The 12272-nt window shown below is 38.4% G+C and overlaps 1 protein-coding gene across 3 annotated transcripts in view; it reads left to right on the top strand.

Annotated features, from left to right (window-relative positions):
• Nucleotides 1–12272, top strand: part of RPS6KA5 (ribosomal protein S6 kinase A5) — a 188690-nt gene that overhangs the window by 55827 nt on the left and 120591 nt on the right. For all 3 annotated transcript variants that reach the window (XM_016926595.4, XM_016926591.4, XM_016926594.4), the window contains exon 2: nucleotides 3566–3637. Coding sequence is in view for 1 of the 3 variants with exons in the window: in XM_016926591.4 (XP_016782080.1) it covers nucleotides 3566–3637 (72 nt within the window). In the remaining 2 variants the exon portion in view is untranslated. The remainder of the gene's footprint in view (nucleotides 1–3565; nucleotides 3638–12272) is intronic.

Here is a 12272-nt window from a genome sequence, read left to right as displayed (position 1 = left end):
ACAGGCGTGAGCCACCGCGCCCGGCCTGGAACTGTTTTATATCATGCTTGTGGTGGTGGCTCCATGACTATGTACAATTACCAAAATTCATCAAACTGTTCATTTAAATAAGTGAATTTTATTGTATGTAAGTTGTACCTTAGTAAAATTTAAAAATACGTTAACTATAGATTTTTGGTGCTCAGATGTCTTTAATTTTTCCTTTGAGCAAAGACAAGAACCAAAGGAATGTTATCTGACAGTCTCAGACAATAACTTTGAGGACTATTGTAAGGATTAAGATTTCTGTATCCTACCCTATCATAGTTTCAACTGCATGGTTCCCAGGTGAGATTAAGAAAGTGAGGGCGCGGTGGCTCACGCCTGTAATCCCAGCACTTTGGGAAGCTGAGGCGGGTGGATCACGAGGTCAGGAGATCGAGACCATCCTGGCTAACACGGTGAAACCCCGTCTCTACTAAAAATACAAAAAATTAGCCGGGCGTGGTGGTGGGCGCCTGTAGTCCCAGCTCCTCCGGAGGCTGAGGCAGGAGAATGGCGTGAACCCGGGAGGCGGAGCTTGCAGTGAGCTGAGATCGCGCCACTGCACTCCAGCCTGGGCGACAGAGCGAAACTCCGTCTCAAAAAAATCAAAAAACAAAACAAAAAACAAGAAAATGAAGACAAAATAAAGGAATACATGATAGCAAGCTTGATCTTTGGTTCTGTACCCCAAACTGAAACCTTGACCTTGGTGAGCTGGGCTGGATCACATGGACCTGCTTAAGGACTTACTTGTCCCTTTGCCCTGTGCAGATACCCTTTAAGATTGTTTACTGGAATCTTGCCATTCTTAAGCAAGAAAATTCCAAGAAATCTAAACTCTATCAGAAACTTGAGGTGGAAGAGAGTGGTTTTTCTTCATAAGCCCAGGGCTAAGCTCTTTTCAGGACCAGCATTCTTGAGTTTTCCTAAGACCTAGGACTTGAGGTATGGGAGAAAGAAGAGCTCTGCCTTACCTACCAGCCACCTGGGAACAGTATTGGTGGAAAAGCAATAAAAAGAGTAAATGAAATTCTCAGCTGCTAAATTAATGAGAGGAGGAGCCAAAGAGAACATACCTTGAGCTGCTTCTCATCACCTGGAAACCTTCAACCCTGAGTACAGAAGGCACCCTTCATCTGGAGCCCTGGGGATAGGAGGTTGGAGAAGACTTGAGCTCCTGTAGCAGCCAAAGTGTTAATTTATGTCAGAAACAAAATAATAGAGGTAGTAGATTATGAACAAAAACAGCCCTTCACAGATCATCTGAACAACCTTTGTGAATGACTAGGGTTTCCTGGGTACTATACTTTGTAAAAGAAAGTGTAATTAATTTATAACCTCTTTTAATTTCCTATGAAAGTTAATTCTGTGTATCAAAAAATAATTCCTTATCTTCTTAGTGTAGCAGCAAATATAGATAAGTAATATATAAATATAAAGCAAATATAAATATAGATATAATCTAGTATATGAACAATGCTTTTGGAAAGCTGGGCTTGTACATATCTCAGTAAATAAAAAAGGATTCCTAATAGTAAGAACCAGGAGTAATTATTTTTGACACATGACTCTTTAATAATCTCTTAAGCTTTTTTACATAATAAAATAATAGAATTTAACATTAGAAGAGAGCCAAATCATTGTTTCAAAAGTGGTTGTCTCTTATGAGTTTGGCTTTTTATAAAATCTACTTGACATATTAAAGATAAGCCATCGTTTATTTTAGAATACTACCTATGTTTTTGATATTCATTTTAGATCTATACTGATGTCAATGTGAACTCTAGGCTGGGCCATGTACATTGACTTGTTCTTACTATAAAATTATACATTGATAGTAAAACTCTTAAAAATAGAAAATAGAATGGTGGTTCCCAGGGCTGAGAGAAGAGGGAAGAGGGCACTTGTTGTTCAGTGGATATAGTTTATTTTGCAGGATGAAAAGGTTCTAAAGATCTGTTGCATAACAACGTACATATGGTTAACAATACTGTATACTTAAAAATGGTTAAGGTGGTAAATTTTATGTTATGTGTTTTTGACCACAATTTTTAAAAATTTTAAATTATGAGTTTAGTTAAACTTTGGAAAGACATTGAAATTATTTATGCCCCAAAGCTTTTCATTCTAAAAGTTCTTAGTTGAGTTTTATTTTCTTAAAGTTGTAGTCCCAAAGCATTAATTTATTTACAAACACTTATACTGCTTATTGGCACACAGCAAGCACCATATAAATTTGATTCATTTAATCCTCATTAAATTCTATGTGGTGGGTATTATTTTGTTTTCTGTCATTTTATAATGGCCATTTTCTAATATACAGAGAATTTGAAAAAATTGTATGTTGAATACCCTTATACTCACTACCTAAATTCTGCAATTAATATTTTGTTGTATTTGCTTTTGACATATGTGTTCATAGCTATATTTATTTATAAATTTATCTTATTTTAAAAAATGCATTTCAAAGTAAATCACAGATATCAGTATGCTTTGAGGATAGGTGTTTTTATGCCCATTTTACATTATTGGGAACTGAGACACAGACAAGTAATTTGTCAAGGTCACACAGCTTTTAAGTGGCATAATTAGGATTTGGATCAAGCCTTTCTTAACCACTTCTACAGAGTACTAGTTCACATAATGTTAATAGATACTACCTTAAAAAGTAATTTTGTGGTTAAATCCACAAATGTAGTATCTTTGTCTTGATCTACATGCATATTTTCATAATACAGGATCTGTAAGGTTCAGCAGTAAAGAAATCGTTTAACTTTGTTTAAGCCAACCATTTCCACATTTATTCTACCAAAGCACTCTGCTCTCCACATCTCCCCCAAACAGAACACCTATTATAGGATAGGACTAGAATTCAATGGAATATGTTATGGAAAATGCTAATTTATAAGAGATCCTAATTTTATTTATTCAAGACAATATATTTTTGAAGAGTTTATATTTTTAAACATAGTCCTAGAATTTTAGAGCTGACAGGGATCCTAGAGTTCATTGAGACCAACACTTTCATTTCAGAGATGTAGTAATGGAGACATAGAGTATTGAAGTGACGAATGCATACTATATCGTGTCCAGGTATTTAGTGGCAGAAATGGAACTAGAACTTACCCTAGAACCTGGGGATGGCATTTAATAGATACTCAGTAAATGTTTGTCGAATCATAAATACATCTTCTCAATCCATCCAGTTTTTTCCCCACTATGTATCTATCTACATATTAGAATTTTTATTTATTTTTGGAGTATATTGGTCAGTAGAGAGTCTAATAAACACTTTAATTTATGTTAATATTTGGTACAAATGATATATATAGTTCCTAAATTCCAAAAAAAGTTTTATTGTAATGCATAACATACAGAAATTTATGCAAAATATGCTATACTGTTTAACAAATAATTATAAAGCAAAGCCTGGTTAATCACTCAAGTCAAGAAATAGAGCGTCGCTGGTACACAAGAAGCCCCCAGGAGCCTCCTTCTATTGCTGACCCTCTTGGTTTTTTTTCCTCTTTTTTTCTTTTAGCTAATTTGACAGGACATGCTGAGAAGGTGGGAATAGAAAATTTTGAGCTCCTGAAGGTCCTAGGAACTGGAGGTAAGTCTTAAGTTAATTATATTTAAGGAAAAAAAAAGTACTTATTATTCCTATGATGAAGGATTGATATCCATCCCCAATACAGAAATTAAAATTTAAAAAGCATGAGGAATCCATTAGGAGAACTGTCAAAGAACATGAACAGACCATTCATAGAAGCACAAAAGGCAAAAATAAAAAGAATTGGCAAGGATTTAGGGAAACCAATCCCTTTTACCCTGCTGTTGGGAACGTAAATTAGTTCAGCCTTTACACAGGACACAATATTTTATTTTATTTTATTTTTTTTGAGACGGAGTCTAGCTCTGTCGCCCAGGCTGGAGTGTGGTGGCGTGATCTCAGCTCACCGCAACCTCTGCTTCCTGGGTTCAAGCGATTCTCCTGCCTCAGCCTCCTGAGTAGCTGGGATTACAGGCGCCTTCTACCACGCCCGGCTAATTTTGTATTTTTAGTAGAGACGGGGTTTCACCATGTTGTTCGAGGCCAGGTTGGTCTCGAACTCCTGACCTCAAGTAATCCGCCCTCTCTGCCTCCCAGAGGGCTGGGATTATAGGCATGAGCCACTGCGCCCGGCCAGGACACAATATTTTAAAAAATCACTAACATTGATAGAGTGCTTGTTAGATGCCAAGTACTCTGTGGAGGGCTTTGTATTGATTGTCTTATTCAGTCTTTGTTCAACTCAGTTGATACTCAATGAACGTAATTTGTAATAATGAAAAACCTAAGACTGTTTAGAAACCCAACAATAGGGCTTTGGTTAAATGGAACATGGATCTCTATGTTCTATAATGTATATAATAGATTAAAATGATCTACTTTTATTTAATATTTTGGAAAGCTCTCCAAAATAAGTTTTTAAAAAGCTACAGAAGAGAATGTACAATATACAAAACATTATATGAATAAATATAAATATCTACATGTATATATGGATATGGAAAATATCTGCGTGTATATTTGTATGCAGAAAAATCTCTAGGTGCCCGGGCGTGTGGTGGCTTATGCCACCACAGCACTTTGGGAGGCACTTTGGGAGGCCAAGATGGGAGAATCCCTTGAGGCCAGGAGTTCAAGACCAGCTTGGGAAACATAGTGAGACCTCATCTCAACAAAAAATAAAGAAAATTCTCTGGGATGTACATGGTTATATACACTAAAATCTTAGTGGTAGCGGGATTTTACATGATCTTGGTTTTCTGCTTTGTAACTTTCCTTTGCCTTCTGAATTTTTGCTACCACCGCTTTCGCTGCTCAGAAATCAGGGCTGACTTAAGGGGGATATGACCTATGCAGTTGTAGAGATCCCTGCATGTAGAAGAGCCCCATGTTTGGTGTAATGCTCTGCTGTCACTGTTCTGAAATTATTAGTAATTCATGAACAAGGCACCCGCATTTTCATTTTACACTAGGCCTTGCCATTTATGCAGCTTCTTGTCATGTGTATGTTTCCTACTCAGTTCTCTCCCTGTCCTGGACTGTGTTGCTCTGCAGCCACCGCTGCTGTGAGAACTGGCTTCTGTCATTTTTCTCTCATCAGGTCAAGATACAAAGGAGGCCTTTAACTCTTCCCCTCCCCCTCCCCCTCCCCATTCTCAGCAGGCCTAGATCTCTTTTCCTGGAAGACCAGGGAGAGCATCAGAGGACAGACCATTTTTCTTCCCCGCTGCAGTTTAGCTTCACACTCTCAGGGACCTGAGTGTTCTAGCCCCTGACAGGATGGATTACACCTGTCCATATAAGGGTATCTGCCCATCCCTTCCAAAATGCCAAACATTATAGCAAGAAAGAAAGCCTTTCTCTTGGGGCCTCTGTAATCAATACCAGCCACTTCCCTAGCCTCATGTCTGTTTTTTTGTTTTTTGTTTTTTTGTTTTTTTGAGATGAAGTCTAGCTGTGTCGCCCAGGCTGGAGTGTAGTGACTCGATCTTGGCTCACTGCAACTTCTGCCTCCTGGGTTCAAGTGATTCTTCTGCCTCAGCCTCCTGAGTAGCTGAAATTATAGACATGCACCACCATGCCCAGCTAATTCGGGTTTCACCGTTTTGACTAGGCTGGTCTTGAACTCCTGACCTCGTGATCCACCCTCCTCAGCCTCCCAAAGTGCTGGTATTACAGACGTGAGCCATCACGCCCGGCCTGCCTCATGTCTAAGTTCACTTATGTAAGCTGTCTTTAGGTCATTTAGTAATGAGCCTTCATGTCTACGGCCCTGCTGTATGAGGTCTTTATAACCTCCCTGAGTTTAGCATGCCATATAGGCCCAATCTTTACAGCTACCAGTGAATAAGCAAAATGAATAGTTTATTCCCATCAACTAAGCATGTTATTGTCAGAAATTTAGTGTAACTGTCAACTTGGAGATGTTATTGTACATTTCCACCTTCAAATAATTTGTTCAAATGTATTTTTTAAAAATCCAAGCTCTACCCCACTGTATTCCTACGAAATCATGCTTTCAAAATATCAAAATAATACCCTTTATTCCTACCTTTGTTTCCTGTTTCAAAGGCAATATCTACTCAAAGGGGAAAGAGGGTCACAGTTCTGTGGTGACTCAGTTCCCTTAAAAATAGTGCTTTGTGACATCTGGTCAAAAGTTCTTAAGGTTGATATATATTATAGATTGTTTTTATAATATCTGTTTTATCTGCATGTTTTTATCTGTTTTGTCTGTATGTGGCTTTCTTGGTAACAACTTTATTGAGATATAACTCACATACCATATTGTTCCATCATTTAAAGTGTGCAATTCAGTGGTTTTAGTATATTCACAAAGTTGTGCAGCAATTTTATAACAGTCAATTTTATAACATTTTCCTTACCTCAGAAAGAAACCCTGAACCCTTTAGCTATTAATGCCCAAGCAAGCTCACCATCCTCCCCAGTCCTAAACAACCACTAACTGACTTTTTTATCTATATATTTGCCTCTTCTAGGCATTTCATATAAAGGTAAACATACAAATGTGTAGTCCCTGGTGACCAGCTTCTTTCACTTAACATAATGTTTTCTAGGTTCATTCATATTGTAGTACACATCAGTACTTCATACTTTTTTTTTTTTTTTTTTTTTGAGACAGAGTCTCGCTGTGCCACCCAGGTTGGAGTGCAGTGGCGCAATCTCACAGCAACCTCCACCTCCCTGGTTCAAGTAATTCCCCTGCCTCAGCCTCCGGAGTAGCTGAGATTACAGGCGCACACCACCATGCTCGGCTAATTTTTTTGTATTTTTAATAGAGACGGGGTCTCACTATGTTGGCCAGATTGGTCTCGAACTCCTGACCTCAGGCGATCTGCCCGCCTTGGCCTCCCAAAGTGCTGGAATTACAGGCGTGAGCTACCCTGCCTGGCCAATACTTCATACTTTTTATGACTTACTGTTTCATTGTACAGATATACCACATTTTGTTTCTCTGTTCATCAGGAGATGGGCATTTGGGTTGTTTCCGTCTTTTGGCTGTTATAAATAATGCTGCTTTGGAGACTAGCCTGGGCAAAATAGTGAGACCCCCCATCTTGCCAAAATTAAAAAATTGGTTGGGCATGGTGTGATATGTGCCTGTATTCCTAGCTACTTGGGAGGCTGAGGTGGGAGGATTGCTTGAACAGGAGTTTGAGGCTGCAGTAGGCCATGATTGTGCCACTGTACTCCACCCTAGGCAACAGAGCAAGACCGTCTCTCTAAAAGATAAACAAATACATGAATATAATGCTGCTATGAACATTCATGTACAAGTTTTTGTATGAACATATGTTTTTGTTTTTCATTTTCAGGTACTTTATAAAAAGTCATGCACACTTTTAAATATTTTGAATACAAGGTTCTGTAAATTCTCTCAAGTTCTGTTTAAAGTAATCTTTGATGTGAGAATGATCTTCTTCCTTTTTTACTACAGGTCAGGTTAAATAATTTTAAAACAGGAAGAAATCTGAATGGTCTTCTTCCTTTTTTACTGCAGGTTAGGTTAAACAATTTTAAAACAGGAAGAAGTCTGTGATAGAAAAATATTATATGCTTATACTTTAATCATAATCTATATTGCCTGAAGAGTTCATAGTGTCTTGGCATGTTTCTTGCCATCTGCCATTTATTTAGATGGCAGAATTCCATCTAACTCATCTATAATTCAGTAATGTAAAATTGCCAGAAAAATAGGGTTTAGGTAAACAAATTTTCTTAGTGGGTTAACTTATGCATAGCAGTTTCTCAAATATTTTTGAATGAATGGATGAGTATACTTATTCCATATAATAAGGGATCTCTATAAAGATCCTTGAAAATTTGAAAACAAATTGCTATTCTTATTTGCAATGTTTACCTGACTTTCCATGCTTTAGAGATTCTTTTTTCATATTAAAGTTTTAGAAATGTCAGTTTTTATGTTTTTTATCAAAAGCAAAACTTAGTAAAAATATTAGTACAATTGAGCAAATGAAACTACTGTTTATATACTTTTGATTAACCCAATTATTATTTATTTTATTTTAAAAGTAGATTTATAGCTGTTTTTAAAAGAAAACGTTATCTCAGACTGAGATGATGTTTTATTCTAGATATGGTCAAAGCTAAACAACTTTAATCTGTAATAACAGATAACTTCTCTATAGCAAAATAGACATAGCATCTACAGAACTTTCTCAAGGACACTGTTAAAATGTAATATTAATGATTAATTTCACCATTGAATTTTATAGTACATAACAAGAACCATGAGACTAATCCTATTCATTGATCTGTTAATTTAATGCATGCAGGCCTGGTGCAATGGCTTATGCCTGTAATCTCAGCACTTTGAGAGGCTGAGGTGGGAGGATCACTTGAGCCCAGGAGTTCAAGACCAGCCTGGGCAACATAGTGAGACTTCATCTCTACTGAAAACAAACAAACAAACAAACAAACAAACAAAAAACAAATTAGCCTGGGCTGTTGTGACACTCGCTTATAGTCCCAGCTACTAGGGATGCTGAGGTAGGAGTATCTCTTGAGTCTGGAAGGTTGAGGCTACAGTGAGCCATGATTGTGCCATTGCTCTCCAGCCTGGGAGATAGAGCGAGACCCTGTCTCACTATAGTTTTGAACTTCTGGGCTCAAGCAGTCCTTTCACTTCACCTCGTGAGTAGCTGGGACTGCAACCATGTGCCACCACACTCAGCTTGCTTGCTTATTTACTTATTTAGTAGAGACAGGGTCTCGTTATGTTGCCCAGGCTGGCTTCAAACTCCTGGGCCCAAGTAATCCTCCTGCCTTGGCTTCCCAAAGTGCTGGGATTACAGGCATGAGTCACTGCATGTAGCCACAATCATTATTAAACCTCTAAAGTGCTAGATAAGGAATTTTCCTTACTCTTGCCAGGTATCTATGCAGTTGAGTAGTCTTTCTATCAACTGCTTAGATTACCTGGCAAAAGTAAGGAAAATTCTTAAGCTTGAAAAAATAAAATGGGAGCAGGAATTTAGAGAAGCAAATAAGCTGCCTGAGGGCAGAAGTTATGCTGGAGAAATCCACCAGTGAATTCCGAGCTAGTTCTTTGGGTTTACCATTTTCATACTTCATATATAGGAGACAGCTTCTAAGGCACTCAAGAGGTAGAGAAGGCTACTGCTCAGTAAAACAGTAAATGAGAAAATAAAAATCTAGCCTGCAAAGGGAGATAGAGGGGAAACTTTTCTGGCTTAGCATTGGCTTCGGGTGAAGGAAACAAATAAGCAGTAAAAGCCTTCCGTGAGTCATAACCTTAAACCAAACATCATACAGGTTTGCAACTTCAGTTTGTTATCCACTTATGTGATTTAAAAAAAGAAAAATCCTGGCCAGGCACGGTGGCTCGTGCTTGTAATCACAGCACTTTGGGAGGCTGAGGCCAGCATGGGAACACCCCATCTCTACTAAAAATACAAAAATTAGCCAGGCGTTGTGGCGGGCACCTGTAATCCCACCTACTGTGGAGGCCAAGGCAGGGAGAGTTGCTTGAATCTGGGAGGTGGAGGTTGCAGTGAGCCACTGCACAGAGCAAGACTCCGTCTTATATTAAAAACAAAACAAAACAAAAAACCACACACAAGCAAGTATGAATTTAGTTTATTCTACTTATGAATTGGTAGTGTTCCCAACAGCACTAGCAAAGCAAATGTAAATCTTCTCTGGAGGATTTACTTAGATCTTAAGGAAATAGCAAAGAAAGTTTTACAGACATGATTTTACTATCAAAAATTACAAACACCAGCCGTGTGCGGTGGCTCACACCTGTAATCCCAGCACTTTGGGAGGCCGAGGCAGGCGGATCATGAGGTCAGGAGATCGAGACCATCCTGGCTAACACAGTTAAACCCCATCTCTACTAAAAACAAAAAAAAATTAGCCAGGCATGGTGGCGGGCACCTGTACTCCCAGCTAGTTGGGAGGCTGAGACAGGAGAATGGCATGAACCCAGCAGGCGGAGCTTGCAGTGAGCCGAGATCACACCACTGCACTCCAGCCTGGGCGACAGAGTGAGACTCAGTCTCAAAAAAAAAAAAAAAAAAAAATCACAAACATCCAAGAAGCAAAGCACTATGAGTTAAAGAAGTGGAAACAACAAATAATAGAATTGGACCTAAAGAGACTGTTGGAATTATTAGATATAAAATATAAATGTGTATGTTTTTAATTAAAAAGAGATTTGATTGTAATATTACGGAATAATACATGCTAAAAAATGACCAGACAGATCGGAGAAAGAACCAGTAGTCCTTCTAGGAGTGAAAAAAAACAATTCAAAGTATAAACTTAATGGATGCTTTACTGGTAGATGAGATATAGCTAAAGAGAAAATTATTGTGGATTGGAAGATAGATTTGAAGAAAATATGCAGCATATAGAATGGAGAAAAAAAGAGATAGCATATGAGAGGACTATTAAGATATAGAGGATAGGCTGGGTGTGGTGGCTCACAGCTGTAATCCCAGCACTTTGGGAAGCTGAGGTGGGAGGATCCCCATCTGTCTGGGCAACATAGTGAGACCCTGCCTCTAGAAAAACAAACTAACTTAGCTGGGCATGGTGGTGCATGCATGACTGTAGTCCTAGCCATTCAGGAGGCTGAGGTGAGAGGGTTGTCTGAGCCTGGGAGGTTAAGGCCACGGTGAGTTATGATCACATCACTACACTCCAGCCTGGGTTGTCTCAAAAAAAAAAAAAAAAATAGAGAATAGATAGAGAAGATACAACATTTTTCTAATCAGACTTTCAGAAGGAGCTTATAGAATGAGTAGAGGCACTGTTCAAAGAAATAATAGCTGGGAGTTTACAGGATTAAACGTGAATTTGCAGAGAGCAAATACAAGTACTTGCATACAAGTATAAAGAAATTCATATGTAGATACATCAGAGAGAAACTGATGAACATGAGACAGAGAAATACCTGAAAAGCAGTCAAAGAGAAAAGACTTATTTATAAAGGAACAACAATTAGTTTAACAGTGGACTTTACAACAGCAACCCTGGAAGCCATGTAAAGTGGAATATCATCTTCAAAATGCCCAGAGAAAATAACTGTTAATCTACACTTGTATACTCAGCAAAACTGTTTTCCCTAAGTGTGGCAAAAAGACACTTGTTGTTGTTGTTGTTGTTCTTTTTGAGACGGAGTCTTGCTCTGTCTTGTTGTTTTTTTTGAGACGGAGTCTTGCTCTGTCACCCAGGCTGGAGTGCAGTGGCACGATCTTAGCTCACTGTAACCTCCGCCTCCTGGGTTCAAGTGATTCTCCTGCCTCAGCCCCCTGAGTAGCTGGGACTACAGGCTCATGCCACCACGGCTGGCTAATTTTTGTATTTTTAGTAGAGATGGGGTTTCACCATATTAGCCAGGCCGATCTCGAACTCCTGACCTCATGATCTGCCCGCCTCGGCCTCCCAAAGTGTTGGGATTACAGGTGTGAGCCACCACGCCCAGCCAACATTTTCAAACATACAAAAGCTGAGTGAGTTTTCTACCAATAGGTCCCCTATGAGAATTTTAAAAGAAGTAGTTTTAGGAAGAAGGAAAATAATCCCTGAAGAATTTTCCGAGATGCAAAAAGAATTACTGAACAAACAGTCTAAAGCATACTGACTGTGTAAAGCTCTGGTCACGATGTCTCATTTGTGGAGTTGAAAAAAGAAAACTGAAAAATTGGGCAAAATAGCATTTAATTTGGGAGGTGACAGGAGTTAGTTGCCTGAAGTAATGTTCAAAGTTTAACATGCACAGTAATCTTGAAATGTGTAAATTACCAAACTGATTGAAAAAGGTGTGAGAAACCTACATAGTCCTATAACTGTTAAAGAGATTGGTCAGTAAGCAAAAATCCTCTTGCTGGGAAGACACTCAGTACAGTTTTAAGAATGAGTTCTGCCACACATTCAAGGCATAGATAATTCTGATCTTCCACAAACTCTTTCAGAGAACAGGAAAAGGGGGATTATTTCCTCCAACTCATTGTATGAGTCCAGTATAACCTTGATTCCAAAAAACACACTAGGACAGTATAAAGAAGGCAGATTATCAGCCCATTTTATATATGTGAAATTTTTAATATCAAATTTATATAGTCAAACCTTGTGTGTATTTTCTTTCAACACATTGAATACTTTGACTCGTTATCTATTATACATC

This window comes from Pan troglodytes, chromosome 15, assembly GCF_028858775.2.
Source record: "Pan troglodytes isolate AG18354 chromosome 15, NHGRI_mPanTro3-v2.0_pri, whole genome shotgun sequence".
Lineage (NCBI taxonomy): Eukaryota > Metazoa > Chordata > Mammalia > Primates > Hominidae > Pan > Pan troglodytes.
This window is presented reverse-complemented; position numbering and strand designations above follow the sequence as displayed.